At 44.8% G+C, this 27,031-nt stretch overlaps 5 protein-coding genes and 1 long non-coding RNA gene across 10 annotated transcripts in view; 3 read left to right on the top strand and 3 right to left on the bottom strand.

The window, feature by feature from the left end:
- The window catches only part of gpr158a (G protein-coupled receptor 158a), a 47,453-nt gene extending 44,202 nt beyond the window's left edge, over window positions 1-3,251 (bottom strand). The window contains exon 1 of one of the 2 annotated variants that reach the window (XM_062480034.1): window positions 1,546-3,251. In XM_062480034.1, the coding sequence (XP_062336018.1) occupies window positions 1,546-2,426 (881 nt within the window). In that variant the 5' untranslated portion in view covers window positions 2,427-3,251. The remainder of the gene's footprint in view (window positions 1-1,545) is intronic. The other variant, XM_062480035.1, reaches the window with a different exon arrangement.
- Window positions 473-5,219, top strand: LOC134035157 (uncharacterized). 3 transcript variants are annotated; one of them, XR_009932320.1, is made up of 3 exons: window positions 473-511; window positions 4,329-4,579; window positions 4,816-5,219. It is a non-coding gene; the product is annotated as an uncharacterized LOC134035157 (long non-coding RNA). The 3 variants fall into 3 exon arrangements; XR_009932319.1 differs by lacking the exon at window positions 473-511 and adding an exon at window positions 1,439-1,640; XR_009932321.1 differs by lacking the exon at window positions 473-511 and adding an exon at window positions 1,855-2,045.
- Window positions 5,220-5,573: 354 nt separating this feature from the next.
- On the bottom strand, window positions 5,574-9,439 carry LOC134035156 (patched domain-containing protein 3-like). The gene is made up of 4 exons (XM_062480036.1): window positions 8,614-9,439; window positions 8,244-8,365; window positions 7,725-7,870; window positions 5,574-7,551 (listed from the first exon to the last, which is right to left on the bottom strand). Exons 1-4 carry the CDS (start codon window positions 9,355-9,357, stop codon window positions 5,786-5,788), a joined length of 2,778 nt encoding a protein of 925 aa, XP_062336020.1. The 5' UTR covers window positions 9,358-9,439; the 3' UTR covers window positions 5,574-5,785.
- A 3,791-nt stretch (window positions 9,440-13,230) lies between these two features.
- Window positions 13,231-16,580, bottom strand: LOC134035049 (threonine synthase-like 1). The gene is made up of 2 exons (XM_062479840.1): window positions 14,945-16,580; window positions 13,231-14,821 (listed from the first exon to the last, which is right to left on the bottom strand). The coding sequence occupies exons 1-2, from the start codon at window positions 16,361-16,363 to the stop codon at window positions 14,018-14,020; spliced, it is 2,223 nt and encodes a 740-aa protein (XP_062335824.1). The 5' UTR covers window positions 16,364-16,580; the 3' UTR covers window positions 13,231-14,017.
- A 356-nt stretch (window positions 16,581-16,936) lies between these two features.
- enkur (enkurin, TRPC channel interacting protein) lies at window positions 16,937-18,788 on the top strand. The gene is made up of 5 exons (XM_062479742.1): window positions 16,937-17,166; window positions 17,432-17,577; window positions 17,665-17,897; window positions 18,026-18,172; window positions 18,423-18,788. The coding sequence occupies exons 1-5, from the start codon at window positions 17,087-17,089 to the stop codon at window positions 18,594-18,596; spliced, it is 780 nt and encodes a 259-aa protein (XP_062335726.1). The 5' UTR covers window positions 16,937-17,086; the 3' UTR covers window positions 18,597-18,788.
- Window positions 18,789-18,959: 171 nt separating this feature from the next.
- On the top strand, window positions 18,960-26,487 carry prtfdc1a (phosphoribosyl transferase domain containing 1a). 2 transcript variants are annotated; one of them, XM_062479843.1, is made up of 10 exons: window positions 18,960-19,111; window positions 19,229-19,343; window positions 19,488-19,594; window positions 20,224-20,407; window positions 21,279-21,344; window positions 23,564-23,581; window positions 24,172-24,254; window positions 24,673-24,719; window positions 25,075-25,151; window positions 26,215-26,487. In XM_062479843.1, the coding sequence occupies exons 2-10, from the start codon at window positions 19,278-19,280 to the stop codon at window positions 26,260-26,262; spliced, it is 696 nt and encodes a 231-aa protein (XP_062335827.1). In that variant the 5' UTR covers window positions 18,960-19,111; window positions 19,229-19,277; the 3' UTR covers window positions 26,263-26,487. The 2 variants fall into 2 exon arrangements, with proteins under 2 accessions (XP_062335827.1, XP_062335826.1); XM_062479842.1 differs by having other exon boundaries at window positions 18,971-19,343.
- Window positions 26,488-27,031: the final 544 nt, after the last annotated feature.

The following is a 27,031-nucleotide window of genomic DNA, read 5'->3' as shown; positions in this document are numbered from 1 at the left end:
TGTGTGCGGCTATGTTTGTGTGCGTGTACGTCTGTGTGTGTGTGCGCGCGTGTGTGTGTGTGTAGTTGGTGAGGCACAAGAAGAGGGATGAGGACGAAGCATCTGTTTCTTTGATAGCAGTCTGAAGGGTAGCAGTAAAAAAACTACTAAATGTAAGAGGAATGACACCTTAGAGACAGAGAGAAAGGGGGGAGGGGGAGAGAGAGAGAATGAAGAGTGGGAGGGAGAGAGAGAGAGAGAGAATGGAGAGAAAGAGAGGGAGAATTGAGAGAGAAAGAGGAAGAGAGTGGGAGACAGATAAACAGAGGGTGGAGAGAGGGAGAGGGAGGGAGAAAGAGAGAGGGAGAAAGAGAGAGGGAGAGAGAGGGAGAGGGAGGGAGGGAGGGAGGGAGGGAGGGAGGGAGGGAGGGAGGGATGGAGGGAGGGAGGGAGGGAGGGAGAGGTTTGAGAAAGAATGCTACCAGCCTAGTGACAATTCCTCTGAGGTAACACATTTTGACAACACCGACAGGTAGGACAGCAGCATACTGCGTTCTGTCATTAAAGGGCAAGATTGAACCAATGTACTCTATGTTCTGATGCATCTGTTGAGAAGGAAAAGTTATGGTCTTCACACTGTGTAGCTGTGGATTCCCCTGAAATAGCTTGTACACTTGTTATACATATACGCTTGCATTGTTGAAGGCATTAAGGAGCCAAATAGTGGCTAGTTTTTTACCATTCAATTACTAAGCGTTTCCTCATACAAGGTTAGCCGATCTTCACTAGACTTGTGCACTGTTCTATGGCGTCTCATTTGAAATCCATGACTTTCTGAGAGCCACTCAGGAGTGTATTAATTAAAGATTTATTGAAGATTGTGCACGCAACTTGCTATATGAATTAAATATTTATACTTAAGATGTCGGTTTGAGTCGTGTGGAGCCTGAATACTTGTTTATTCAAGTGAGTGGAGAGTACAGCATTGGTGTCGTAAACATTGCAGAATCACGAACACGCAAGCGAGAGGGGGCGGTGGTGGGCTTAGAGTATATGCATAATGTATACACAACCAAAATCCAGGACATTTGTCAGGTCTTATTATCAATGCCGCTATGTGCAGGCCACTTTGAAGATTGTGTGTGATTGTACCCTGCACATTTCAATCACCATACATGTTTACTCTCCTTAAAACATATCCATCTCAACATGTTGAATGCTATCGAGGCGTTCTCTTTGGAAAGGGAGAACGCATGCGTGGTTGCAGGAGTCGCAAAGGAGCAAGTTTATGAAATGAGCTAACAAGAGGTTTCCGTCGTTACAACAAAACAACATCAATGGCTATTTTTGGCCACATCTGCACCTGCTGCGCTTTCCCATGACGCGTAGTCAGACGGGAAAAGTAGAGCTTATAAACTTTGCACGGTTCACATAGCTACACAGGAGCAAATGCTTACCTTTCAAAGTTTTAGTTAGTTACATAAACCCACATGTGAACTGGAACAGCAGCAAGCCATGGTCTTCCCAGTTTAGCAAAAGCTTTGAGTGAAAACAAAAGGGACCTACCTGAAATCAGGTGAACGATCCGCGTCGAGTCCATAGAAACCAGCGGATAAGGTCAAAAGCCACCGTGGTATGAAATTTCCATTTTCACACTCCAGGTATGGTGCTGACCATTTCATGTGGGTTTTATCAGGGATAAAACTCTCTCCCCTTTTCAGAGAAGCGTCAACTGATTGAAAATCTTGGCTCAGTACCCGTTTATGGAAGTTAGGTTTCTTCTTATCTTTGATACCGTGATACCACTCTGATTCGACTGTTCGGTTCTTCAGGTGATGATGCGCCGTGCCGGAGAGGTCCTGGAGAACTATCTCTCCTCCGGTTCTGGTAGCCTGGAGAAACACCGTGGGCCCGCCAGCAGACGGTTCTGTGTTAAACGTAACCACGGCCCGGTGGATTTTAGAGTCCCCCTCTACAATACTCCTGACGAGCGCGTGATACCACTCAATGTCTCGGCGGAGACTCAGCTCCCTGGACCTGTTGGCTTGGAGGATCATGTTTAGGAAGTTGGTAGCGTGCATTACCGTGTCCAGCACGCTGTGCATTGAGTAATGCGGGGCTATAGGAGATCTCGCACGCGGAGCACTGAGCTCGTATCTCCGCGAGCAGTTGGCATGTTTCAAGGTGGTCGAATTCCCCGTGTGTAGAAAAGCGGTGACAACCCTGGGAAGGTGCTCCTCGAGGTTCTGCGGCAAGACTGCGCGCTCTTTCGCGCCTCGCGGAGAATTAGACGCACGGAGATGTGCTTGCCGCTGGTTGTTGTGAGTGGTGTAAATTGGTGGTTGTGTTCTTACATTTTTCTCGTGCTCTGACCACTCAGCGAATTTATAATTTGAACCGATAACAAGTCCCACTTGCAACAACAAGGATAATCGAAAGAATGACATATTCCCAAAGCCTTTAATACGTGGTTGATGCTCGGAAGATCTAGTGTTGGAGCACGACCACCCGTATAGCGTATAGATGTATCCGTTAAAAAAACATTACTTCACCTGTGGATATTCACGCAAGTTCCGAGCTCGACTGTTGAATTGAAAACAACTGCATTGAAATATAGTCGTCAGATTTTTTTTTCTCTCTCATATACAACGTTCAGCTTGTTGATGTATCCTTGCAGCCTTTATACATCCATAGAATCCGTGCGGTAAAGCAATCCAAGGAACGTCCAAGACTGGTTTACGAGTTGGTTGACGTCCCCTCTAGACTGTGTTGCCAGTAGCCTACAAATCACCCTGAATAGAAAAGGAACAAAATCAGGTATTGGAGGCATCAAGTCAGTAGGCTACTTCACACTTGGATGACAAACACACTCCGCCCTCTTCCGTCCACAACAAGCAGTAACTAAACCGTAGGGACATCAGGAACCATTCGTTCTTAAAGCCCGTCTTCTTCATTATCTTATAGGGTTCCTAAAGTGCTCTTGATTCGTGTATGGCCGTTTCCTCTGTCAATCATTTCAGTCAGCGCGCTGGTTAGGTGGAGCGGCGAAGGAGCTGTCCAGTGCTGAAATCTGCGCTTGAGAAAAACAGCCAAGGAATCTGTCGCTCTGAAGAATAATCTTTTACACAAGGCTGACAAACGATGATTAAAAACAAGCCTAATGCTGATCCAGAGATTATTGCCCGTAAAAGTATAGGCCTTCCTAATCCCTCGCACGGTAATTGTAAGTGTTAAAAAGGTTTCTTGAAATAATACGTTGGACCAAGCATGAACGCTATAGCCTAACCTAAGAAAATGCACACATACCGGAATTGTAAGCAGTGATGCAATCATGTGTTGTGGATTGGATTTCTAAAATGCTGAGGCTAGATGAGGATGTTGATGGTTGGCGTACGTACGCATATAATGCGAACGGTTATTAAAGATGTTAAGGCCTGTGATTGAAATCAAGTTTTTCGTATACACCTATTATATATAATCCACTTCAATAGTAGACATTTGCAGGACAGGTTGTTGCCTATTTACAAGGCAGCACCGCTGAACTGAACGCACACAGTGTTGAAAGTTGTGAGTTGTGCAGCAATGACTCATCGCCTCTACACGACAGGTTAATCCAGTGGCTCTCATGTGTAAACAATGGTGTGTTGAAAAACAAACGTCTTCATCTTTCCTTCAGCATGTGCAAGAAGGATGACGTGGTAGAAAACACATTTCCCCTTTTCGTGACATCCGAAATATTTTCCAGGGCGTGGTTGTTTTAACTCATATTGTAAATTGTTCCCAAACACATGCACTGTTATGTAACGTAGCAGTGTCACTCAATCAAGTAGTTAGAATGGGGATAGAAATTCGGAGCTGTGTTTGTCTTGGTCTCCTCTTACACGTGTATAATACATATGTGTCACTTAGCCAATGGATCAATAAACTTTACTGGCGCATGCATATTTAAAACACAATTTGTGCTTCATCATGTTCTTTACAGCCAAGATCTTCAGTTTAGCTAGACATTATCAATACCTTGACTTTAAGCTTGGCATCTTAACATGTCCCCTGACACCTAGTCATATACCTCTCTTCCTTCCCTACACACCCATACACACACACACACACACAGAAACTCAAAACATTTCCTATTTATGTGTTTGGAACACAGATGTGCATTTGTCTTCAACCAATATCAGATACACAACTTGCAGAACAAAGCTGAGCAAAATTGAGCTAAAAACAACTTCTAGAGGATTCTCTTTCTTTCACTCATTGCATCTGTCTCTGGCTCTCTATCTACATACTGTACTCTTCCTTCAATTCTCCTCTCTCTTTCCCTCTGTTTTCCTGGGTGTGGACGCCAGTCCCGTCACACTGTAGAGGCTGGAGGCATCTGGCCTGGATAGGAGCGCGAGAGAAGACAGGCATGACGGAGGGTGACAGCTGGGAGCTGGCCTGTTTGCTGCAGGCCACCCAGGGACCAGAGCCAGAGAAGACCTGGGCCCTTCAGCATTCATGGACCAGCGAGTGAATTCACAACTCAAACAGACACAACGAAGTCTGCAGGCCAAGACCTTCAAGATTCAAGATGTGCTTTTAATGATGACTCGACATGGTAATAATCTTATGTTGATTCATCCTCACCCAAATCTTTTTTGTGGCAGATCAGGTATTGGGGGTGTTATGATTTGTCTTGTGGTAGATCAGGTATTGGGGGTGTTCTGATTTTATTATTTAAGTTTTTTCAAGATTTCTGCTATGATCTGAGTTCCGCATCACTTCCATTTGGTTTTGTGATCTTTTTGTTGATTCTTTCAACTAATAAGATACTCTTGCTTTCCCTTTCCTAAGCTTCTGCTGTGTCACTGATGGTCTCAGGATTCTCTAAGTAGTGCTCGTTACGTTCCAGCTCTCTGGACAAAGCCTTGGATGTTTGCTCTGACCTCACCTACTGCTGAACCCAGAAAGCTCCATACAGACATAAGCGGGAACAACCAAAGTGACCTTTGTCTGCTTAGGTCTGCTTGCATTGTAGTCAATCATTTCCAGTATGTAATTTAGCATGAAAAAAAACATAGGCCTTTCACACGTAGATTGCAGAATGTCCACGTAGTCTTTCTTTTTGGGTAATAGCTGTGGTGTTTATTTACATTTTCAGTTACAGGATGTCTTCAGCGCCTTCTTTGGCCAATACATTAGCCTCTTGGATAAGGCAATGATTGATGCAAAGTTTCCCCTGGTGTGGAGCCTGTTGCTTGAGACCAAGTCATCACCAGGTGAGATGTCTTTGACAGTCTTTTGCTTTCTTGGAGGATCCATTATTAGGTGTGAACTGTTGTTTTATGGTACTATTGATCCAAAGAAACATGTCAATGATTATAAAACTATAATTGATGATGGTAATGTAGAGAATGTCATGATTTTTACATGACTATTTTATATTGGTCCCAACATGCAATAATAAAGTAGTACTGTAGGTAGTTGTTCCCCAAAACCAACTTGAAACAACATTGTACTTGTTGAGAACAGATCACATCGTCACAGCTGTTATAAGCAACAAACAGGTAACACTGATTTTATAATCAAAAACTTTATTTAATAAAAATTACATAGATAGTGTGCACATCACATAAATAGTATATGGCAAATCAGATTATACAGTACTGATGTTATGTGGTTATCATCAATCACCTTTCTTCACAGAATTATGGCAGCTAGTCATGAGAACGGTTGTCATAGACACAATACAAACAGCAAACAGCTAATGGTTTTGAAAATCTACTGCCCGCCACAGAAATATATTAAAATTATTTTGCTGCTGTCATGGGCAATCAGGATCTGTACCCCAGTTGCTGGTTGAAAGTGTTTTACTTTGATTGGTTTGTGTTACACAAACGTGTGTGTGCTGTGTACTAATGATGCTTTGCGGGTAGCAAATATGATTTGTTGCAAAGGCTTTGTTGTCATAGCTGACATTCTTGCTATGCGCTTTGATTTCATTTACCTTATTGCTATATTGCAATATCCAGCCATTGCCTTTCTGTGTCTGAGCACTCTTGTTGTCATGTGAGCAGGAGGCCAATCCCAGAAACACAGGGATAAAAGTCAAACCATGAACCAACCCAAACACCATGACCAACAACATAATCTTAAAAAACGTTCGGAAAATATGATTCTTAGACCCGGCCAAGACCACCACTCCCAAAATGGTGGACACGGCTCCTTGTATTATGGGATATCCTAGGGTGAAGAGGGCGTCAACAACTCTCTCGTCCACACTCTGTTTCGTGCTGGAGACGAAGCTGTAACAGATGTGAGCAGAGAAGTCCACGGTGAACCCTATGCAGACCACCAGGATGATCATGGATATCGAGTCAAGCTTGACATCCCAGAGAGCCATGAAACCGGCCACGCCCACTATGACCGAGGCAATGGAGAACGTCACCCAGAGAGAACACAGAGGGTTCGGAATGAGCAGGAGAGAGACGACCATCATTATCGCCGTGGTGACCCCAATGTTCTGCAGAGTGCCGCTCACGATGACCTCATACTGGTCATAATAGATGAAAGCAAGATGATAGGCCATTAAAGGAACCATGGTGCATCTCTTCACCGCGTCTTTTAGACTGTTGAACATTTCGATTTCCATGCTGGCGTTGGCAATGTCACGCGTCTGGATGAAGAAGCGTGACGCTCGGACCAAACCGTCCGTGACGTTGACGTCCTGCTTAAAGTCGGGGAACGCGTTGAGAAACGAAGACAGATTTGCAAGGAAGACGTGTTCATCATCAAGGTTCAGTTTGGTTTGTCGTCCGTAGGCCTCATAAGAGTCAAGCCAGGATGTGTACAGATCCCTTTCAATGAAGCGTAGACTTCTAAACTCATCCATGCAGGAGGAAAGGTCAGACCTCTTGCTTTTATCCCAGTAACTGAACTGTTCAGTGACTATGACCATGACATTAGGGCCATAATTAGAGAAATATTCCCTATCGTTATCATAGTATGTGATGACGTAGGAATCGTCAGCTGCCAAGTCACGAAGATCAATGCCCTGCTGTATGGTTAAGCAGCCGTAAACACTAACTGCCAGATACCCCATATAAATCAATACCACAACTGCTTTGGTCCAGGGCTTTGTCATCAACGGACCATAGTACTTCTTAAAGAAGTGATTCATTGGTTGTTCTTTCTCAGCCCCAGTGTCTTTATCATAATCACCTCCCACACAGAACATACTGTACCCACTACAGGATTCGTTATCCTCCCTCGCAGAAACCTCCATGCAAGTCAGCCAGTGTCTGTTGCTGGCCTCTCTCCGTCCATTCAGCGCCAGAAAAGCTCCGAAGAATGTGATGTTGTAGACGTAGCAGAATAAGACCGCCGTGCCGGTGTACAGACAGAACATTTGGACGGACGGAAAGTCGGACGCGAGGCCGACGCAGAATCCCAGCACGTCTGTCAGAGTGGTGATGGTGATGGACATGGCTGCCTCTTTGTATGTGCGGCCCATTCTGGTCACCACAGGGTCCTGGGCCTGAGTCTGCTGCCAGTTAGACACCATGATGAACATATCATCGACGCCAATTCCTGAGATATATGAACGATAGCTGTCAAACGGAGAGACAACCTACAGTATGTATTAAATACGGGTATTCGATTTACAAACAGTATATGTGTGTGTTTGTGTGTGTTTATATACAGTATGAAATGTATGTGTGTGTGTTTGTGTGTGTAAGTGTGTAAATACTATGTCTTCTCACCGAGTATCAAGAAAGGGGAGTTAGCCACCGTGATTACAAAGGGCATCCCGATGTAGAGCATCAATCCAAACGAGGACAGGACTGCCAAGCCAGCAGACAGGACTCCGACAGCTGCCACCCACAGCTTGTTCCTCACATTATCCAGCCTAACACAATGACGGAGTCCCTTCAGACATTAGATACATCAGAAGCAAAATCACCCAGCTCAGTGGTAGAGTGTTTGACTGATGATTATGGAGGTTGCAGGTTCAAATACCCCCCTCTCCACCCTCTGCTTCGGATGAAAGGACCTACTAAATGATTACATTATGATGTGTATAGGATTTTATGTGAAGGTTACGGGTTATTTTTAACATTTGAGAGACGGGAGTCAAAAATCTAGCAAGCTTCTGTGAACAGGTGTGTGTGCGTGATAAGAACATGTGTGATAGGTACAGCCCTGCGTATATTATCTGTCAGTGAAACAATGACACATCCATAAGCGCAATCTTTGACCCTCAGAATGGGGTCACTTCTCACCTTAGGTTTGATAGCACAGAGAAGCCGATAGCAAGGCCATATGTGATGGAGAACAATGGAATTCCATCTGTGGTATGTTTCTCAATCTCTTCCTGCCTTGATTGTGATGTGAAGTATGACACCTAGAGAGATAGATAGAACATAGCAAGTAAAAGTCCATTCATTATTATGACACCGACAGATAGATTGAACATGTCATATCAAAAGTACATACAATATCTAAATAATCGTAGTTCTATCATAATAAATGCCAGGTACTGTATGTATAGGTATACTGTCTGTCATACAAAGTGTTTTTGTTGTTTAGTACAAATTTAAAACAGATTTATTTGCTGAGTGAGGTCAGTACCTTCAACAATCCTTTACCTACCTTGATATTAATGGTTCCACGTTCACCCGACAGTAGCCTCTGGAATTCCTTTAACCATACACCTGCTGTTTCTTGATTTTCCAAGAAGTACATGAGTTTTACAGCCTTGGCACTTTTCACCACACCATTCACTGTGTCTTCAACCCCACCGAGTGTAGAGCCCAGGAATATCGGTTTAGAGTTTAGAACATGCAACGGGTAAGAAATGTTTATCTGCTCAATTCTGCTAGCATCATAGTTGATTATTTCTAGAATGTCATTTGGCACGCAATTTCTGTCCGATTTTGAACATAAATTGCCGTATTTGAACTCTTTTTGGTTTACTTGTACAGAGATGTTGTTTACTCGGTTGTTCAGGTTGATGATGTCATCAAAGGCCTCTTTGGTCAGTATGCTGGACCTGCTGTTAGACACGATGATGACTGACGAATAGAATCCTTCACTGTGCAGTCTCTGCCCCGAGAAGGAAGAACCCTCCTGGGGAAAGTTGTCTTTAACAAAGCGTCTAGATATCTTGGAGGGTCCATTCTTGGGTGTGAACTGTCGTTCCACGTCGTTGTCCTCTCTGTCTTTCAGAAAGTAGAATCCGCCTCCCAGAGACGCCGACACGATCAGAGGGATGACAAAAAAACAGACGGGATAGGAGCCCACCACCCGCCCCAGCTTCTGAAAGACGCGAGACAGAGGCTTCTCGATGCAGTCTGTGCGTCCGCAGCGCATCGCACCAGCTGTAGTTCCTACCATGTGAAATCTCAGAGGACAAAGTCATCCACTTCTTTATATAGTAACTGTTCACTTGGTAACACTGTGGGTGGAGGCTGTTTGGTTATGGAGGTTACTACAGGTCACTGGTACTGTAAGGAGGACACAAAAGCAGAGTTACTTATCAATCCCACCACAGAGAAAAACATACGCCGCCCGTACAATTATCCAAATATTGACAGAATGCAAACACATTTCTTTGCTCCAAGTTTTCTTCCAAGAAAGACAGCATTCATTACCCAATCACTCTTGACGCACAGCTGAAGAATACATCAGTTGGCAGTGCTGCGATGGATTATCAACTTGTTTTAATTACATGATTTTTTCAGTCCTGGTCCCTGTGCATGGCCTGCACTATGAACACACTCGGCCATTTCAATCTCCAGTTCCTCTACATGGTCCAGTGCAAGTCTGAGAAGCTCTGCTTCACACCTCAGGATGGGCCAGCCTCGCTGTGCCAGTCAACCCCTGTCAGTCAGCTGTCTGTCACAGTGCCACCGGGTCCCCTGGGACACTGCTCATATCACATTTCACACAAATCCATCTCAGGGTCATTGATTTCCCAGAGTCCGAGTGAGAAATGGATTATTTTTCTTCTCCCTCCCCTCATCATGTAGGAGGAGGAGAGGGTCGAACTCCCCTGCTCAGCGCTGTGCAGACAGCCGTCTGTGAGTGAAGGGAGAGTCACAGTTAGACATCCATAGCCAGGGGCATCTGTGGTACCTCAAATCTTTTTTATATTAGACTGAAAGGGAGTGGTTGAATTCTTCGTCTCTCTCTCTCCTTCTCTCTTTCTCTCTGCCTGGGATTGTCTCTCACTGTCTCCTTCTGCCTTTCCAGTTGATTATGTGAGTACAATGTGCAGTATACAAGGTCAGAGTTGGAAAGCAAGGCCTTCTCCCTGAACTATCCACGTGGAAGTCCGCGAGCGGAAGGAGAACAACGACAGACCCACGTTCCCCCCCCACGTCTCCTCTGATAATGAACTCGGAACAGCAATTCTCACCTGAAGAGACCTCTGTGTTTTAGACGGCACACGAAGAACAAAGAAAATAGAATGAGATGCTAAATGAAGACCCGAATATGTCCTCCACCAGAAGACGTCTGCAGTGATTATAGAGAGCTTAATGAGCAGTGAAGAAGAGAAAGACGACTTTCATTCTCTCAACGTTTCAAGAGGGGACGACATGAGCTAACCCTTATCGGTCAGGATGACCCAACCTCTCCCTGTCTTGACCTCTCCTATCTTTTATTGTCTCACCGCTTCCTTCATGGCAAATGTTCAGTTTCCATTGATGCCACAGGTCCACATTAAGAAGATGGAAACAGGCTGGCACCTGCAATTATCCCTGCTCACCCTGCCATAGGCAGCTGGGTGCTAAGGAACAGCTGTCTCTTTCTCTCTCTCTCTCTCTCTCTCTCTCTCTCTCTCTCTCTCTCTCTCTCTCTCTCTCTCTCTCTCTCTCTCTGTCTCTCTCTCTCTCTCTCTCTCTCTCTCTCTCTCTCTCTCTCTCTCTGTCTCTCTCACACACACATCAATCTCAACACAGGCCCTCCCTCCACACAATCACTCTCAGACTCCTCACGTTTACCTGCCAAGGGCCCTGATTAATAAGCTGCAGCACTGTGCCCACACTGAAACACGTGCACACACACAGACACACACAGACACACACAAACAAAGCACACACACACACTCAACTCAAGTATATGCAGAAATGAATGGGCACATAGAGAGCTAAAATTAAACCCATGCATGTGAACAAATTAGAGGTGCTTGCACACACACACAGAGACACACACACATCTCATAATTTATCTTCATGTCTCTAGAGTTTTTTTCTCTCTATCTGTCTGCCCCAGGCCCAATAACATAGGTGCAGAAGCCTTTTATTCTGTCAAGAAGAATAGATCACCCTAAACCAGGAACCTCCGTTCAGCCTCCTTCTCTCTCTCTCTACCCCCCCCTATTTCTCTATAAAACACACACACACACACACACACTCAAACAATGCCACCTGTCGTTCCAACAATAAACGCTCAAACTCTACAGTAAAAATTCACCAGATGTTCCAAAACACTGGTATCGAAGGCGTTATGCTGGTATTTTAATTAGTTTCTCAGAATATACGGGGGATCACCCAAAATTTAAACAACTTTTTGGCCCATCATCCATCTGTGCAATGATGAAGTGAGCTACAAAGACACACTGCATGTTAGCGCTGAGCTAACAAGGCAATACAAACAACTAACCTTCCCAGTGCTGAGGGGGACAGCAACAGAGAACGCTGGGTGCTCGTGTCGTCTCTCAAGTAGCCCGAACCTCCATCTATTTTAACAACTGCTGTCATAAGCAATCTTGGGAGATCTGTGAAAGGTATCTCATCCTTTTCTTCCTCTCCAGCTGCTGAGGCAGCACCTGGATTTAAATGACACTGTTGATATCCGCAAAAGAGGGTTTCGTTCCTGTGAGGAGAAATTCACCAGAGCGTGGAGACTATTGCTTTTTGTTGAGGAGGGTATTGACTGGTTTCCTACAGGATGTGTGCTCACACAGGCGGATTGAGCCTGCAACAGTGATTCTCTCTCATCACATGCCCTATCTGCTCACACGAATATTGATGCCTTCAAGAGGTCAAACGACACATATTATCATTGGTTTTATTGTGATAACCTAATAAATGCCATGTGTATCTCCCCCTCTAAGTGTGTATAGTCATATATTTTACTGCCGGCTGCAACAAATAAGTTAACATAAGTGCTCCAAACTCAAGTTCATTTCCTTGTCATTCAGTACATAATAAGGTTTGGCCACACATAGAAAATATCTGTGCTTATCTTGAACCCTTCCAGGTGTGTGATTAGGGGAGGGGAAAGAATTCCTCCGTCATGCTCAGTGTCGGTGGGAAACGTGAGCTGAAAGTCGAAGTCGAGCCGCGTCTCGTAGAGACATGGATAGATCTTGTCGCTGACCGTTTTATCAAGCCCCTGCTTCTCAGCCTTGGTAGCAGCTGTTATGACACAACATCCTCTGCTACCAAGAGAACACCAGCCGATGCTACTGTCGCTGGAACTGCTAGAGAAGGACGGAGAAAACATAACTGAACATTTGAAGCATTTGCCCCTCACCTGAAGCACCCTCACTGAAGTTCCCTGAAGTACCATGCGTCAGGCCCCATCAGCTGAACCCAGTGATCAAGCCTTACAACCAAGATCCCTAAATAACGGGGGTTGAGAGAGCAGCCAGTGTCCAGACATTGTCACTTGTCTCCAAGGTACTTCTCTCGTTAACCCTCGTGCTGCCTTCGGGTCACATGACCCAAAGGTTCATAACGAACCATCATTGTGTTTACCCAATTTTACCCAATACAAAAACAAATAAAAATACTTTTCTTTTAACCTTCCTAATGTGGGGGGTCTGAGACAGCCCGACGGTTAAAAGAAAATGCTTCACTTTGTTTTTGTATGCGGTAAAGTTGTCGCAATACGACGGTGGGTCACAATGACTGATGGGTCAGAACGACCCGAGGAGAACACAAGGGTTAAGACATAATAGTTGGCGTCTTGACAGGTAGCATACCCTGAAGTCCAAGGAGAGTGCAGTGACGAGGGTCTGTGGCCAGGCCTGTGAAGCCTAGCTAATGAGACAGTGGACATTCTAATAGGTCGGTTCACACTACGCCTGCCTTGGCGCCCTTCCAACTTTGACTGGCAATTACTGGACTGTAAAACCTCACCGAGATAGACTAATTAGCTGTTTTAATGCCAGGTCCCTTTATCAACTTCTCAGCTAGTCTTTCCTCCTAGTTGAGAGACAGCTTCGGGGGTTAAGGAGTCACCCACTTACATTTTGAAAACACGAGAGGTTTATTCAACAAAACACATACATTAGTATGCAATGTTCATCCATGGTAAGCCATTTATAAATTTGTGTTGATAATGCTAATGTTCATAATATTGACCACTGTAGCATATTTTCTTCACAAACTATATTTGTTAGCTTTGCACAATAACATGAAAAAGCTAAATATAAATTATATAAAGATGCAAATATTCTTAAGGAGTAATCCCCATTGATTGCAGACAAAAGCCTGAAAATATCCCCAGTGAGGAATATTATTTACCGAATAAATAAACAAAGAGGAAATCTTTTAGATGTAAAAATACACATTCAGGTCAAAACACTGAGAAACAAGATCAAGCTTATTTACTGGTTTTCTTCCTCTATGGTTTACTGCTTCTTCTATTGTAATTACACCATAATTCGATCTCCCCTCTGGGACTAGTTAGGAATCCACTGCCTGTCTGAATATAGCTCCTCACAGTGGGGTTACTTCCTCACGCTGCTTGTGAACAGTCACCCATAGTCCTCAGGAAACACCCCGGAGAAGCTGCTCATGCAGCGGGGCCAGGAGGTAAACATTCCCATCTAGTGGATATAAATGGCTACTGTTGTTGCTCTCTTGAGCACTCGGCCGGTTGAGACAACTGCCAACCTTGAATTTTGTTGATTAAGTGCTGAGGCAGGTTTATAATTCACTTGAGAATTATGCCTGGCTTTAGAATATACCGCAATAAAATGTGAACGAACCCATGCGTGATATTTGCGTTTTCTGTATGGATATAGGTTATGGTGAGAAGTTTAAAGAACCTTCAAGAAAGAGTCCTGTATCATGGTTTCCACTTCATCTACTAACACCGTGAAATCCGCTTGACAGACAGTATGTGTCTGACTCCTGCTCTCTCTCAGGCTCCTGAGCATGTCTGTGTGCATCTGAGGTCTCGACGCCACAGAGCCAAGCTCCTCCAGCTGTTCCAAAGGAGCTTTGGGAACGTTCCGGAACTGCAGCGCTTCCAGAACGGCGGGCGCAAACTTCCCATAGTGGGCTGTGGAACAGATCACAACCGGACAAAGGCGGTCCTGCAGCCGGTCCGCCACCACCTTGGCCACGGCTGTGTGTGTGTCCATGACGTAGCCCGTCTCCCTGTGGACGTCCCTGATGGCTCCCAGACAGTCGTTCTCGGAGCACCAGCCAGCCAGCACGTCCTCCTGTATCCCCCTGAGTAAACCCTCAGAGACCTTGAAACGCCCGTCCCTCTCCAGGCGTGTGAACAGCTCTCGAACAAGATGGCCGTCTCCGTCTGAGACGTGGTAGAGAAACCTCTCCAGGTTGGAGGACTTCAGGATGTCTATGGCCGGGGAGCCGGAGATGACAAGAGGCCTGTCCCGGAGATCGTATTCCCCCGTGTTGATGAAGTCGGACACGATACGGTTGTGGTTGGAAGCACAGATGATTTTCCTTATGGGGATCCCCATTTGCTTGGCGTACAGGGCAGACATTGCGTTGCCAAAGTTGCCGGTCGGGATGCACACATCTATGGGCTCTCCGAACTTGATGGCTCCGTCCCTGTAGAGGTCCAGGTAGGCCGAGGAGTGATACACCACCTGCAGATTCCAAAGAGTCAGGTGACTTGGCGTGCTCACAAGATCAGTTATCAAGTTATGTCGTATCAAACGCATCATCAACTCCTTCTAACGCTCAGTTCTAAAATGACATCATCAGCTCACCTGTGGCAGTAGCCGTGCCCAGTTGATTGAATTGGCCGTGGTGAGGATCGTGCCGTACTCCACGGCCAAGTGTCCCGTGAGGTTGGCGTCTCCGAACATCGTCTTGATGCTCCTCTGGCAGAAGTCAAAGTCCGCCAGCACGCTGACCGCCCTGGCGTTGCCTTCGCTGTAGCCTGTCATCTGCAGCTTCTGGATCTCACTCACCCCTCCCTCGGGGAAGAACACAAGGACGCCGGTCCTCTGCCTGTCGCCGTCGCTGAGGGCGCCAAAACCGCTGAGCACAGCACTGCCGGTGTCCCCGGACGTAGCCACGAGGATGAGGTAGTTGCACATCTGAGGGAGGCAGTAGGCAAACAGTCGGGGCATCAGCTGCAAGGCCAGGTCTTTGAAAGAAGCCGTGGGTCCATGGAAAAGCTCCTGGACAAACTGGTTATGGACGAGATGCTTTACGGGGGCGACATCTTCGCTGCTGAAGTTTGCTCCGTACGCCTTGAATACCATTCTCCTGAGCTCAGTAGCCGGGACATCTAGAGGGTGTATGCATCTCTCAAGTATGGCTAACGCTCGCTCAGGATAGGACATATCAGCTAGTCTCAGCCATTCTCTGACCTCCAGTTTTGGGAACCCTTTCTGGGGGATGTAGAGACCTCCGTCGGGGGCTAGTCCCTCCACAACAACATCACTGAAGTACTTCAGGTTACCAGTGGATCCATCCTGACTCCTGGTTGAAATGTAAGTCTCCGACTCGGAGTTGTGGTATCGCTCCACAGCATGGAGCACCTTCTCTGCCACCTCCTCCACGGTGTCTCCAGTCCCACATAACACTCTGATATCCAGCCATTTCTCGTAAAACTGTTTCCTGTACTGCAGAATGTGCCTCATGGACACGCCTGCCTCCTGGCCCACAATCCTCTTCACCTTCATCCTGGAGAGCCTCTGTAGGATGTCTTTAGCATCCACGTCCAGATACACCACCAGCCCTGTCGGTTTGAGGTGCTGCATGGAGCGAGGGTGGAGAGGGTTGGACCCAGTCAGAGAGATGATACTTCCAGTGGTGGAAAAGTTGCACAAAGCCTCCCCTTCATCCTCTAGGAACTGTTTGCCTCCTACTTGCGCCAGCTTGTCAGCCACTGGCATCTTCCATGTGACCTCTAGGACATTGTCATCTACGTCAATGACAGGTCTCCCTAATTTGTTAGCCAATACCCTGCCCACAGATGTCTTCCCTGCTCCAGGTGGGCCCATGAGAATAATGTTCAGATCTCCAACCACTGACGCTTTGGTAGACTGCCATGATCTGGATGTAAAGAGACAGCCCCAATGTAATTGAAGAGATGCCTGGGGTGTATGCCTTGTGCCTCTCCACATACAAGCCTTCATCAACATTTTTATAACTTGGCAATGGGATGTTGGGATCATTTTGATGTCGTTTCTTTCATCCGATCTGTTAGGAAGGTTGCTAAATCATGTTACTTTAATCTGTGGACTTCGAAATTTGTTGTAATTTACTTATTGAGCATGTGCAGTCGGGTTCTGTGAAGATAAAATTACGTAGTCAATATATTCATCTACATGTTCCTAACGTGTGAGGTAAACCCATTTTTACAAACAATACAATACATATTTTACCTTAGTCCTGAAAATATTTATGTTCGCTAATATCACAACCAAAGGGAGCTGCTTACGACTCAAGGAGATTGTACCATGTGTGTAAACATGGAAGAACACAGACTAGCTACGGCTCCGTTGATAGGACAAACTTAGTTGACACCGTAACCTGGGAGAACGCAAAGGGGAGAAAAAAAGTAGGCTACTTATGTTTAACGTTATGTCGTGAAATAAAATAATCTTAAATAGCTTCATGCAACGTAGTTATTACAATAAATGTGAGACCCAATAGAAAGTACTGAGCAATATGTATTCCATGACATCGAACACATTCGACTTCAAAAGTATTTCCCATCAGTTGCTAAGCAACTGTATCCTGGACTGTGTTGTCAAACAAAACATTCCAGCAGCCATCCCTTGTTTTTTGTCATTCGAAAGTAGACCTAGCTAGCTGTAGCTACATAGTTAGCTAGCTAACCAGCAAGCTAGTTTCGTGTGTTTTTTCTTTTTCCGTAGCATATATTTGTAATCAAAATGTCAACCACAATGTATCCACCAGAGAGCATATACAACCTCATTCCAAGGGAGGAGGTGAAAATAGAGAAGCAACCAAGGTATTGTAGCCTACTATACAGTACCATTCAAACGTCTACTGTACAGTAGCAATGCAGCTGGCTAGCAAACACAAGTTTTCCTAAACTTTAATGTTTTCAAATAGTTTGCACGGTTAGTCAATGTGTGTAAGCTATGCGTGTCTAACTCTGTTGATTCAGTTTGACACTTGTTACACAGATAATTGAATGGATATCGTGAATGGGAGTTTGTTGCTATGGCACATTTCTTAAACACATTGCATTTATGTCATCCAATTTCTTCTAGATACATGTCAATGTTTAGGTCACAAGTTAAGCAGGAGAGGATGCAGAATAAGACTACCAACAAGACCATGGGACCAGCTAAAGTCGACGTGCCATCTCCAGAGAAATACCTGCTTAAGCACTCAAAGGAACCCAAACTCCCTGAGAGTAGGCAACAGCTTAGCTCTTCTAGTTCTTCTTCTACCTTCTCAGTTTGAACAATTTCTTTTTTTAATCCTTTTTTCCCCCCCTCAGCGCAACGTTTGACCAAAAGGGGTACCACGACTGTGAGGAAACCACGGGTACCTACCAAGTCTGAGCAACCACTTATGGGCATTCACACCAAAAAGGACTTTATAAAAACAAATGCCAATGAGAGCATCATGTCAGTGCCTAGGAAACCCCAGCCCATTTACGCTGACACCAAAAGCGGAGACAAGCAGCTTCTGGAGAATTCGGGCCTTGTCCCAAAGTACATCAAGAAGAAGGTACATCTTGAACTGCTGTTGCATTGTCGGTGCAGTAGGTAGTAATGTTAGCCTGGAGCTGTTAGGGGTCCTCTTTTCTGAACAGCCTCTATCTTGGAGTGGAGCTAAATTAACTCTCCTGTTTCTAGGACTATGGAGAGACCCCCGAGTACCTTCTGCAGCGCAGGGAGGAGGTGAAGAGGGCTCAGGAGGAGTATGACAACTATGTGAAGGAGCGAATGAAGCAGGGAGCCATGAAGCAGCTCTCTGATGATGAGAGGCAGAGTATCCTTCGGGTAAATCCTATAGGCCCCCATTTACATCCTACCATGCCGCTACATACAGTATACATGAGTAGCCTATTGTTGTGATTAAAAAAAAGAATGGACTTTAATACAGAATCCAGTCAGTTAACTGTGAATGTGCAAACTTTGACTCGTGGACTTGACATAAGCTAGTTTCTTTGCATGACTGGTGAGCTTTTCTTGTGACTTATGACTAAAGTAGGTAATTAACAGATCTTCCTTGATGATTCTGTTGACTCAGGGTTTGAAGAAGAACTGGGAAGAGCTGCACCATCAGTACCAGGGACTCTCGGTTGTCACAGACACCACCCCCAAGAAGTACCGCAAGGAGCGCCTAGAGCTGGAGATGAAGCAGCTGGAGAGAGACATCGACATGATTGAGAGATACAAGACTATCTACATCGCCAACAATTAAGAATTTTCTTTTCCTGCCATTCTTATTTGACGAGCTAGACCTATGTCAGTAGACTTTAAAAAGAAGAAAAAAAAACGTCCTCAGAGAGGCCTGGATGTGAAAATGTAATTTTGTCGATAACCCTCTCTTTCCAAACCCATCTTCGTCTGTGGTACAGTACCAGAAAAATAAACTTGAAATTATCCATTGCAAGTGTTGTTAATAGTTGTCTTCATTTAGATACTAATTTATACAAATTCTATGGTGACCATGCTGTAGGGCCTACATATTTTTACATCTTTTGACGTTTTATTTTCAAACACATTGATTAGCTTGGAGCTATATTTAATGTTAGGCATAAACACAGACATCGTCACACGGTAAACTACTAAGGCTTACAAAAATCACATGCTGTTAATTATATGTCCCCTGTGCAATTCGTTGTCCGCTCACAAGGAATGCCAGTGAAACACAACAGTGTCTGTGGCCAGGCAAATAACTTAAGCATGACCAAGGCGTGCAAGCCTCCCTTTTTGGTGTGTGGGTGTGCGTGTTGTATACGTTTTTTCATGACACGGACTTTGACTACTGATTCAAGACATTGACAATCTTCACTACGGCAGTCCAAAACTAAGTCTCTAACTGTTCTACAGTGGTAAGCCTCAGCTAGTAAACTTCGACAGCTGGTAAACGCAGGAAAAAATGGCACAATGCATTCTACCAGCCACCAAAGAGAGCGACCCTCGACGCATGGAAGCAGGAATTGTGGTAAACTATTTTAATGTTTCCTGTTGGGTAAAACATCACTGTACGGACGACTGTTTTCTTTTGCTATGGATCTATTCTGTTTGATGATGGATCGGTTGACCGTCATTCAGTCTATTGTATGTCAGCCTATTACTTATGTCTTAGATAAAGGATGACTGGCCTGGATACAGCCTCGACCTTTTCACATATCCAGAGCATTACCATGAGGACATCGAGAGCGTCTACATTCCACACGGGGTTATCATGGACAGGTAGCCTGCTCTAACACCTAAAGGGATCAGGGAATGTGTCATTTAATTGGAAAAACCATTTGAATTGTGTTTTTTGGAAGCAAGACTTAACAACAACCTTTGCCTCCCACTAATATGGTTAACACTCTAGTTAAGTAAATCACACGTCCCAAAAAGATGTAGGCTACTCCCTTTTTGAGACTACTGTGTTTCTCCCGCTGCGCTGAGGGGTCAACGACTAATCACAGATTACTTTTTCATCCCATTTGGGAAGGAATGACAGTGCCTAATAAACCAATCATTTTCAATTAAGCCCATTTCCACTCTCCATCAAACCACTATTTAAGACCAGGACTTGTCATTGAGTATAAAGGCTATGTATAGGCCAATAGGCCATAAATATACTGCACAGTTCAGTTGTATTTCCATTGTAACAGCAGAGTTATCATCTTTCTCATCATATCATTATATCATATCTAAATCTACTCAGGTTTTAATCACATTAGAAGGTGTATGTTATATTCCTTTCTATAGTCAACTGAAGCTCTGTTTCATGTGACCCAGATTAGATTACAGTCCACATACTGTGCACGCACACACATGCATATATACAATTTCCTGGGAATGTTTATTGTAATTTCACCCCATAGGATCGAACGCTTAGCCCGTCACATCATGGATGACATTGGGGACCACGACATTGTGGTGCTATGTGTTCTGAAGGGAGGATACAAGTTCTGCTCAGATCTGGTGGAGTTCATCAAGGTGCTCAGCCGCAACTCCAACAAGCACCTGGAGACCAGGGTGGAGTTTATCAGGCTAAAGAGCTACCTGGTAAGTGAACTAATGCCATCAGTTCTAGAACTGGTAAAAAAGTTATAAAAAATACACTCATGTAGAAGCACACATTGTAATAACAATACTAATGTAATAACAATAAAACATGCCAGTCACAACACTGGACGGTTCTCAGCGCTGATATTATGCGCAGTGCAACGCTCTTTCCTCTGAGTGTCACTCTTGCACAGATGATGTCGCAGATCCGCATACAGGGGCATCTCAAGGGCAGATGGTCCTGGTGCCCTTACTGTGTTACAGCTGTTATTAGCAAGGCAGTGCAGTGTGACACAGGCAGTATGTTTGTAAGACAACCAACACAGCAACATATTCATATAAATATTCATATAAATGTACCTCGTTAGACAAGTCTACAAAACACTCCTTTTTGTTCCTTCTGAAGGTCGATTCAAGATAACCCAGATATCAGACTGTATTTTGCTTCTTTTTGTCTTGTGTGGAAGTGCTTGGCTGGAACATCTCCCTTTGATCCTCATTATTTAGAGTGACAGTGGTTCGGATCCTCATGCAGCTTTCTGCAGCAGAGCCAATATGTCTGTCTGGGTAGCCTGTCTGCAAATGGCCATGTGAGGTTAGGGTGATCTCAAGCCCTCTGTGTCCCAGGCTGAACTCTGACCACCACAACCTCAGGACTCAGGCCAGTCTGATTGGTCATGTTGGGATCACGTGACGTCACCCCAGGCTTCTTTATCTCAGAGGGTTTGTGACCAACAGAATCGTGATCACTGTCATCCTGGAGAGCCTTTCTGTCAGGGTCCTCGATCGGAGACCTTGAACTTTGACCGTGTCAGACCACGTGCGCACATTCGGTCACGTGCATGTCAATCTGTTGTGTTTACGTTTTCAGAATGACCAATCGACAGAGGACCTGCACATTATAGGAAGTCAAGATCTGTCTGTGCTTCGAGGGAAGGTAAGCACCAAGTCTAATCATGTCCATCACTTTGTATATTGACTCTCTGTTCTCCAGGTTTAATGAGCTCATTAGCTGCAGGCTAAAGCTTTGAAATGTCACAGAATGTACAAGCATGGTAAGTGATATTGATTATGTAACTCCCTTCATTCATTATGATCAAATAATTTCCAGTCGGGGTGCATTCATTCTAGCTGGTCATTGGTGAGTGTCCATGTGATGGAGGCTGACGTTTCAAGATCTGGTGTCATGGAAACCATGATCAACCATAACAAACCAAACTTCCTCTGAGGGTTTGGGTGAGTCTTCGGTGCTGGACAGGTGGGCTTCTGTGAAGTCTTCTGTGACATTGCTTGTAAAAAGGACTTATAAATGAAGATGAATTGTTTTGATTTGATGGTGACAAACACTCCTGGCCACCAGATGGCTCTGTCAGTTCTTTCATTTATTTTCTGAACGCTAAGTGGATGTTGGGAAGGAAGACGCATATGTCCTGCACTTTAACTGAAATCAGTAGTGTAGACCGGATTCCTAATGACAGGTAGTTGAATACAGTGTCCGACAGTGAGAAATTGCACTGAGCAAAACAAGATCATTCAGTGACGCGACATCATCATGATTTCTTTCTGTTTTCACATTTTCGGTGTCAGCGTCCCGGCTGTCGTTTGAGTGTGGACAGCTTTGAACGCACCAGTTTTGTTTTCTTCATGGTGAAAGTGCGTAACACTTAACACTGTACTTCACCATCGCTGAGGAGGGATGAGGACTTGCAAGGCAGATTCGCAGGCATTTTGAGGAACTCAATGCACCTAAACTTGTGACTAGTTTTGGAAGTGTGGCCCCCTTCTGGATAGTATGTGTTTCTACAATCTGGAGTCAATAGAGGACACTGCCAGTGTCACGAGGAATCATGTCTCCTGACATAATTATTCTTTCAGACAGCAAAAGACTGCAGAATATCTCTCTCCCAGTCTTTTGTTGACCCTTTCTTGCCCCTCTCTCCCGCTTTCTCACTCTCCACTTTCCTGGCAAATACAAACTAGCAGTCACAAACATTACCCAAGGACACCGCAGAGGGTTCATTAGGTCAAGAGGGTTTGTCCAACTGTCACCACAGGGTAGTATTGATAGTGCAAGGGTGGTGTGTCCTACCCTTAGTGTAAAGCCCTGCTGTATGGTGTCATTCCTCTGGGCCAACAGACAGCAGTCTTATCACCAGTCACCATCAGTGGTGCACTCCTAAAGCTCTAGATTTGAACCAAAAAAATTCATAGATCAGCTTTACAACTCCGAAACGTCATAGCGGAAAGTTGTGGAGTGTTAGGTCGGAATTTAGTGAGTGTGCGATGTGGGGGAGTTCGGAGCCCTGTGCAGAGAGACCGTTCAGATGATTTGATTGGGTGGAATTCTCTGCATGTGGGCATGTTGGCACATTCCAGTCGTCTCTCCCCTCCCACCAGAAGGGAGGCCCTTCCAGGTAAGGATTCGTCAGATGTAGGACAAGGGTGGAACAATACAATGACTGATATGGGGGGTTTGGGTGTGTGTGGTTTGGGGGGATAGAGGAATAACGTAAAATCTTGTGTCAGTGTCTGAAATAATAGTTCATTGTATTTGTAGTCCATGGATCTGTGGATTTGTAGTCTGTGGTTCATTGTATTTGTAGTCCATGTGGTGATGACCGTGCAGAGCTAATGTTGTGCTTGTGTCTGGCTGTGAGAAGTGCAGCGGAGGTATGCAGCAGAGCTGCCTGGTTGTGCCCACGGTGGCTCTTCGTCGTCGGGACTGCTCCACTGTGTTACGTAACACAGATCAGGTGGTAGCCCTGCAAGGCCCAGGACATTTGGCCGCCCGCCCGCATTCTCTTTGAGCCCCAGCCTCGAACCATAGCTACTCTGAAGCAATCTCACAAAGACATCCATACAGCCAGCCTCAGTGTCAGCCTGCCGTTTGAATCAGTTCACCAAAGAAAGTGTGCAACACCAAGACCCTTAGCAGCGACTTTGGACTCACTGTACACTACAGACAATCATACATTATGAGGCTGCACAATGATGGGTTTGTGTACTGTATCTCTTAACACTGAAGTTTGAAGCAGAAATGTAACCATGGTTACAGTCCAATAAGTGTCAATTCTAGAAAGAAAGTCAGGCAGGCCCTCATGTGTTGTTGAGAGTTGAACTAAAATGGTTTCTCTTTTCTTCTCCATGTCCCCGAAGAATGTGCTGATTGTGGAGGTAAGTGTCAATATCCAGTCGTGTTTACCACATGAGTTGGCATCATGTTGGAGACCATGACATTGTGGAAGCAAAACATTTGATCTCATTAATGGAAAAAGGAACCACAAGTTGTTTCCTATAAGTTTGATATTGAATTGTCACCCACATTGTTTTTGTTTATTGTCAAACTAAGAACAGAATCTCCCAATACTGACCACAGCTCTTTAGCAGTTTTTATGTCTCGAAAACAAAAGGGAGAAGAAGAGGTATTTCCTCTGTGGGATCATGTTTCAGATGTGAAAGTTTCCAGACTGAAGTCATCCGTGTGTAAACACCGTATCACATGAGAGCTGTCAGCCGTACTGTGACTCTCAGTGGAAAACAGCATTGCAGATCAACAGTAGAGTAGCTTCATGTAACATGCACTCACACACACGCATTCCTACTGATCCCCACACACACACACACACACCATTCTGTTAGGCTACGTGACATAATATGGGAATGGTAAACCATGGCTCTTGATATGCTTTGCAATACTACGGTGCGCATTTTCCGTCCGCCTGATAAAACGCTACACATCCACGTCCATCTCCTTCTCCCCTCAGGCGATAGTCGACACCGGGAAGACCATGAAGGCTCTTCTGAAGCATGTTGAGACTTTTGAACCCAAGATGGTCAAGGTTGCGGGGTGAGTGGCACGGACTCTGCGCGGGGAGGGGGGGGGGGGGGGGGGGGGGATGCCAAAGCTGTGACAGACGCTTGAAAACGATGTCCCTCTTCCTGTCCGAACAGGCGTCCGTTCTGTTGTTCAGACTGTAGACGTCTTGTCTCTGTGCGTGCTGAGTATGTGCAGGGTATGAGCTTGGGCTAGATGTGCTATTTTCTTCCTCCAGTGCATTTCGATTCATCACTTTGTGATTTACGAAACAAAGTGGAAGTCTTTTTCAAATATCTTGCAGGAGCTTTTATTGTTGTCACGATCGCTGCATGGTTATGAATGTTTGACACTGACGCAAATCGAATGTGATTGTCCAAGATCTGTCTGATGTGAAATGTGCACATTACATGTGGTTGTGTGTACTGTGATACTGTATGGTGTGTTTCAGTTTGCTGGTGAAGAGGGTATCTAAAGGAGTTGGAGGCCTCCCTGACTGTACGTACCTTTATCTTACTTGTCCTCTCTTCAGTGTCAGTGTCATGTTACCTATTTTCATTGCCCGAGTGGTCCATACTGTAATATTGAATCAGACGATGCTGAAAATGTTGTGTTTGACCAGCTTGGATAAAAATTGTATGTGAGGTATTCTTTTACCCTAGAACATGTGTGTGTGTGTGTGTGTGTGTGTGTGTGTGTGTGTGTGTGTGTGTGTGTGTGTGTGTGTGTGTGTGTGTGTAGAAGACCCGATTTAACCTCTTCAGAATTTACGAGTATTTTTTGAAGCATTCAGACTAAAGTCTACATAGTTGAAAAATGCACATTCTTATTATTCGGTATTTTTTCTCAACAGATGTGGGATTCGAAATCCCCAACCGTTTCGTTGTGGGCTACGCCTTGGACTATAACGAGTATTTCCGTGACCTGAACGTAAGGCCAGAGCTCAATTTCTCTCCTTACCTATGCAATGACCTTGACAGGGCAGTCTGAAAGAGTTGAAAGAGATTGGAGAAAGAACTCAAAGTAAACATCAGTAGATGTAGGGGACACCTCCCCCTGGAAACGCAACTCACCTACTCTTGTAAAGGGAGTTTGGTGTGCAGGGGCAAATCAACATCACAAGCTTTGATGGACAATAAAGTACCGCTCAAAAAGTGTGTGAGCGTGTAATTGTGTGTGTACGTTTTGAAATACCTGTATGTTTTTCCAGACTAGCACAGTGCCTCATGCCAGCACTCCTAGCATGTTAAATTGAGTTAGTGCATTCTTATGTGAAATGTACTGTTCTTATCTCTGTGTGGACCTTTCTACAAGTCAGCATCCAATTTATGGGATCGAATGTGCTCCAAACCAGATGTATACGTGTGTATGTTTGTTTTTGCATTTTGATGTTGACTTCCATAAAACCGCTCTTTCCAATCTATCAGATGTTGCATATTTCAAATATAGATGACAAACATCTGTTTCAACAGTTCAAAGATATCAATGTTACATCTGAAAGGTCCTCACTAGCATGCTGCTTTACAACATTATTTCCAGTCCATCTACCTCCCAAATGCACACATGCCAAACCATAACACATTTGCTCCTACATTATTCATATATAATGTGTAAAGATAAGGACAGAAAAATCCTTCTTAAGATTTGTAGTTGTGAGGGCTTGCTGCCAGGGAGAACAGGTTCATTTGGAGGAAACAGCGAAACACAAAGTGACTCTTGACTGGGAAACATCTGACCTTACATTCCAACATTCCCCCCTCCCTAATAGATCTGCAATCAGGGGTTGGGGGGGTTCCTCACCACAGTATTTCAACACCACATCAGATAAGGAAGCTCGGGTGAACAAATGTACACCCTGTAGACAAGAAGGATTCAAACATATTTCTATGATGTTCCATAAACTAGAAAAATGCGTTGCTTGACTCATTGAAGATCTGATTGAGCCTCTCTCTTTCCCCTCTCTGTTTCTATCCTTTCTCTGTGCTCCATCCAGCACCTCTGTGTCATCAGTGAGAAGGGAAAGGGGAAGTACAAGGTCTGAGCGAAACCGAACACAGACATCCTGTACTCAAACAACGTGACATAACACCTGAGTCTTCCAAGTCATACAAGTGTCCTGAGTTGTTTGTTGATTGTATGTTTATAAGTCAAAATTAATATTTGATTTCCGTGCGACAAGTCATGCCCTGTTACCTGTTCACTACAGTTGTTCATGTTTTTGGCATTGTGATACGGACGGTTATGGCTTAATAAATACATTTTAACATTATCCGTGAAATCCTAATGTGCTTTTAATTCAAAGGGAAATGGAACATGGTTGATTCGTATTGTTTCAATCCTATGTCAACTTAACTTTAAATACTGCTGGGACCTTGATCTCCTGGGGTGTGTGTGTGTGTGTGTGTGTGTGTGTGTGTGTGTGTGTGTGATGAAGTACACAGGAAGGGGGAGGGATGTATCTGAGGAGTTTGACCATAGAACAGAGTGTTCCTGCCCAGAGAGAGAGACAGAAAGGAACACCACAAAAGAGCTGTATTTTCAGACACAGGACTCCCCAGCTACCTTCAGCTCCGTAAACAGCGAGGGAAATGGAGCGCCCCCAGTTTTATCAATGATTTGTTTTGCTTGGTAAAGGGACTGTTGGTCATTCTGCAATAGATCATTTGTTCACCACCTTGTGGTAAACAATTCCAGACCTGAGGGCTAGGCTACAAGAACGCAAACACAAAAAGAGCCTTCTAATCTTGTGTCAGACCCCTCCCTGCAGATAGTGAAGTCTTCACACCCTCAACTTTGGGCGTCTCCTGATG

This window comes from Osmerus eperlanus, chromosome 15 (assembly GCF_963692335.1).
Source record: "Osmerus eperlanus chromosome 15, fOsmEpe2.1, whole genome shotgun sequence".
Classification (NCBI taxonomy): Eukaryota; Metazoa; Chordata; class Actinopteri; order Osmeriformes; family Osmeridae; genus Osmerus; species Osmerus eperlanus.
The sequence above is the reverse complement of the archived record's forward strand: the minus strand, read 5'-3'. Positions and strand labels throughout refer to the sequence as shown.

What these genes read in the sequence shown, in the direction of transcription:
- LOC134035156 (XM_062480036.1), bottom strand. Translation starts at nt 9,357, where the DNA reads ATGGTAGGAACTACAGCTGGTGCGATGCGCTGCGGACGCACAGACTGC. An exon ending in TCTGTGCTATCAAACCTAAG is followed by an intron (nt 7,871 to 8,243) that starts GTGAGAAGTGAC and finishes TCATTGTGTTAG; the next exon opens with GCTGGATAATGTGAGGAACA. An exon ending in CTCCCCTTTCTTGATACTCG is followed by an intron (nt 7,552 to 7,724) that starts GTGAGAAGACAT and finishes CATATATCTCAG; the next exon opens with GAATTGGCGTCGATGATATG.
- LOC134035049 (XM_062479840.1), bottom strand. Translation starts at nt 16,363, where the DNA reads ATGATCCCAACATCCCATTGCCAAGTTATAAAAATGTTGATGAAGGCT. An exon ending in GGGCACGGCTACTGCCACAG is followed by an intron (nt 14,822 to 14,944) that starts GTGAGCTGATGA and finishes TGGAATCTGCAG; the next exon opens with GTGGTGTATCACTCCTCGGC.
- enkur (XM_062479742.1), top strand. Translation starts at nt 17,087, where the DNA reads ATGTCAACCACAATGTATCCACCAGAGAGCATATACAACCTCATTCCA. An exon ending in CAAAGTACATCAAGAAGAAG is followed by an intron (nt 17,898 to 18,025) that starts GTACATCTTGAA and finishes TCCTGTTTCTAG; the next exon opens with GACTATGGAGAGACCCCCGA. An exon ending in AGAGGCAGAGTATCCTTCGG is followed by an intron (nt 18,173 to 18,422) that starts GTAAATCCTATA and finishes CTGTTGACTCAG; the next exon opens with GGTTTGAAGAAGAACTGGGA.
- prtfdc1a (XM_062479843.1), top strand. Translation starts at nt 19,278, where the DNA reads ATGGCACAATGCATTCTACCAGCCACCAAAGAGAGCGACCCTCGACGC. An exon ending in TCAGGCTAAAGAGCTACCTG is followed by an intron (nt 20,408 to 21,278) that starts GTAAGTGAACTA and finishes TTACGTTTTCAG; the next exon opens with AATGACCAATCGACAGAGGA. An exon ending in AGTATTTCCGTGACCTGAAC is followed by an intron (nt 25,152 to 26,214) that starts GTAAGGCCAGAG and finishes TGCTCCATCCAG; the next exon opens with CACCTCTGTGTCATCAGTGA.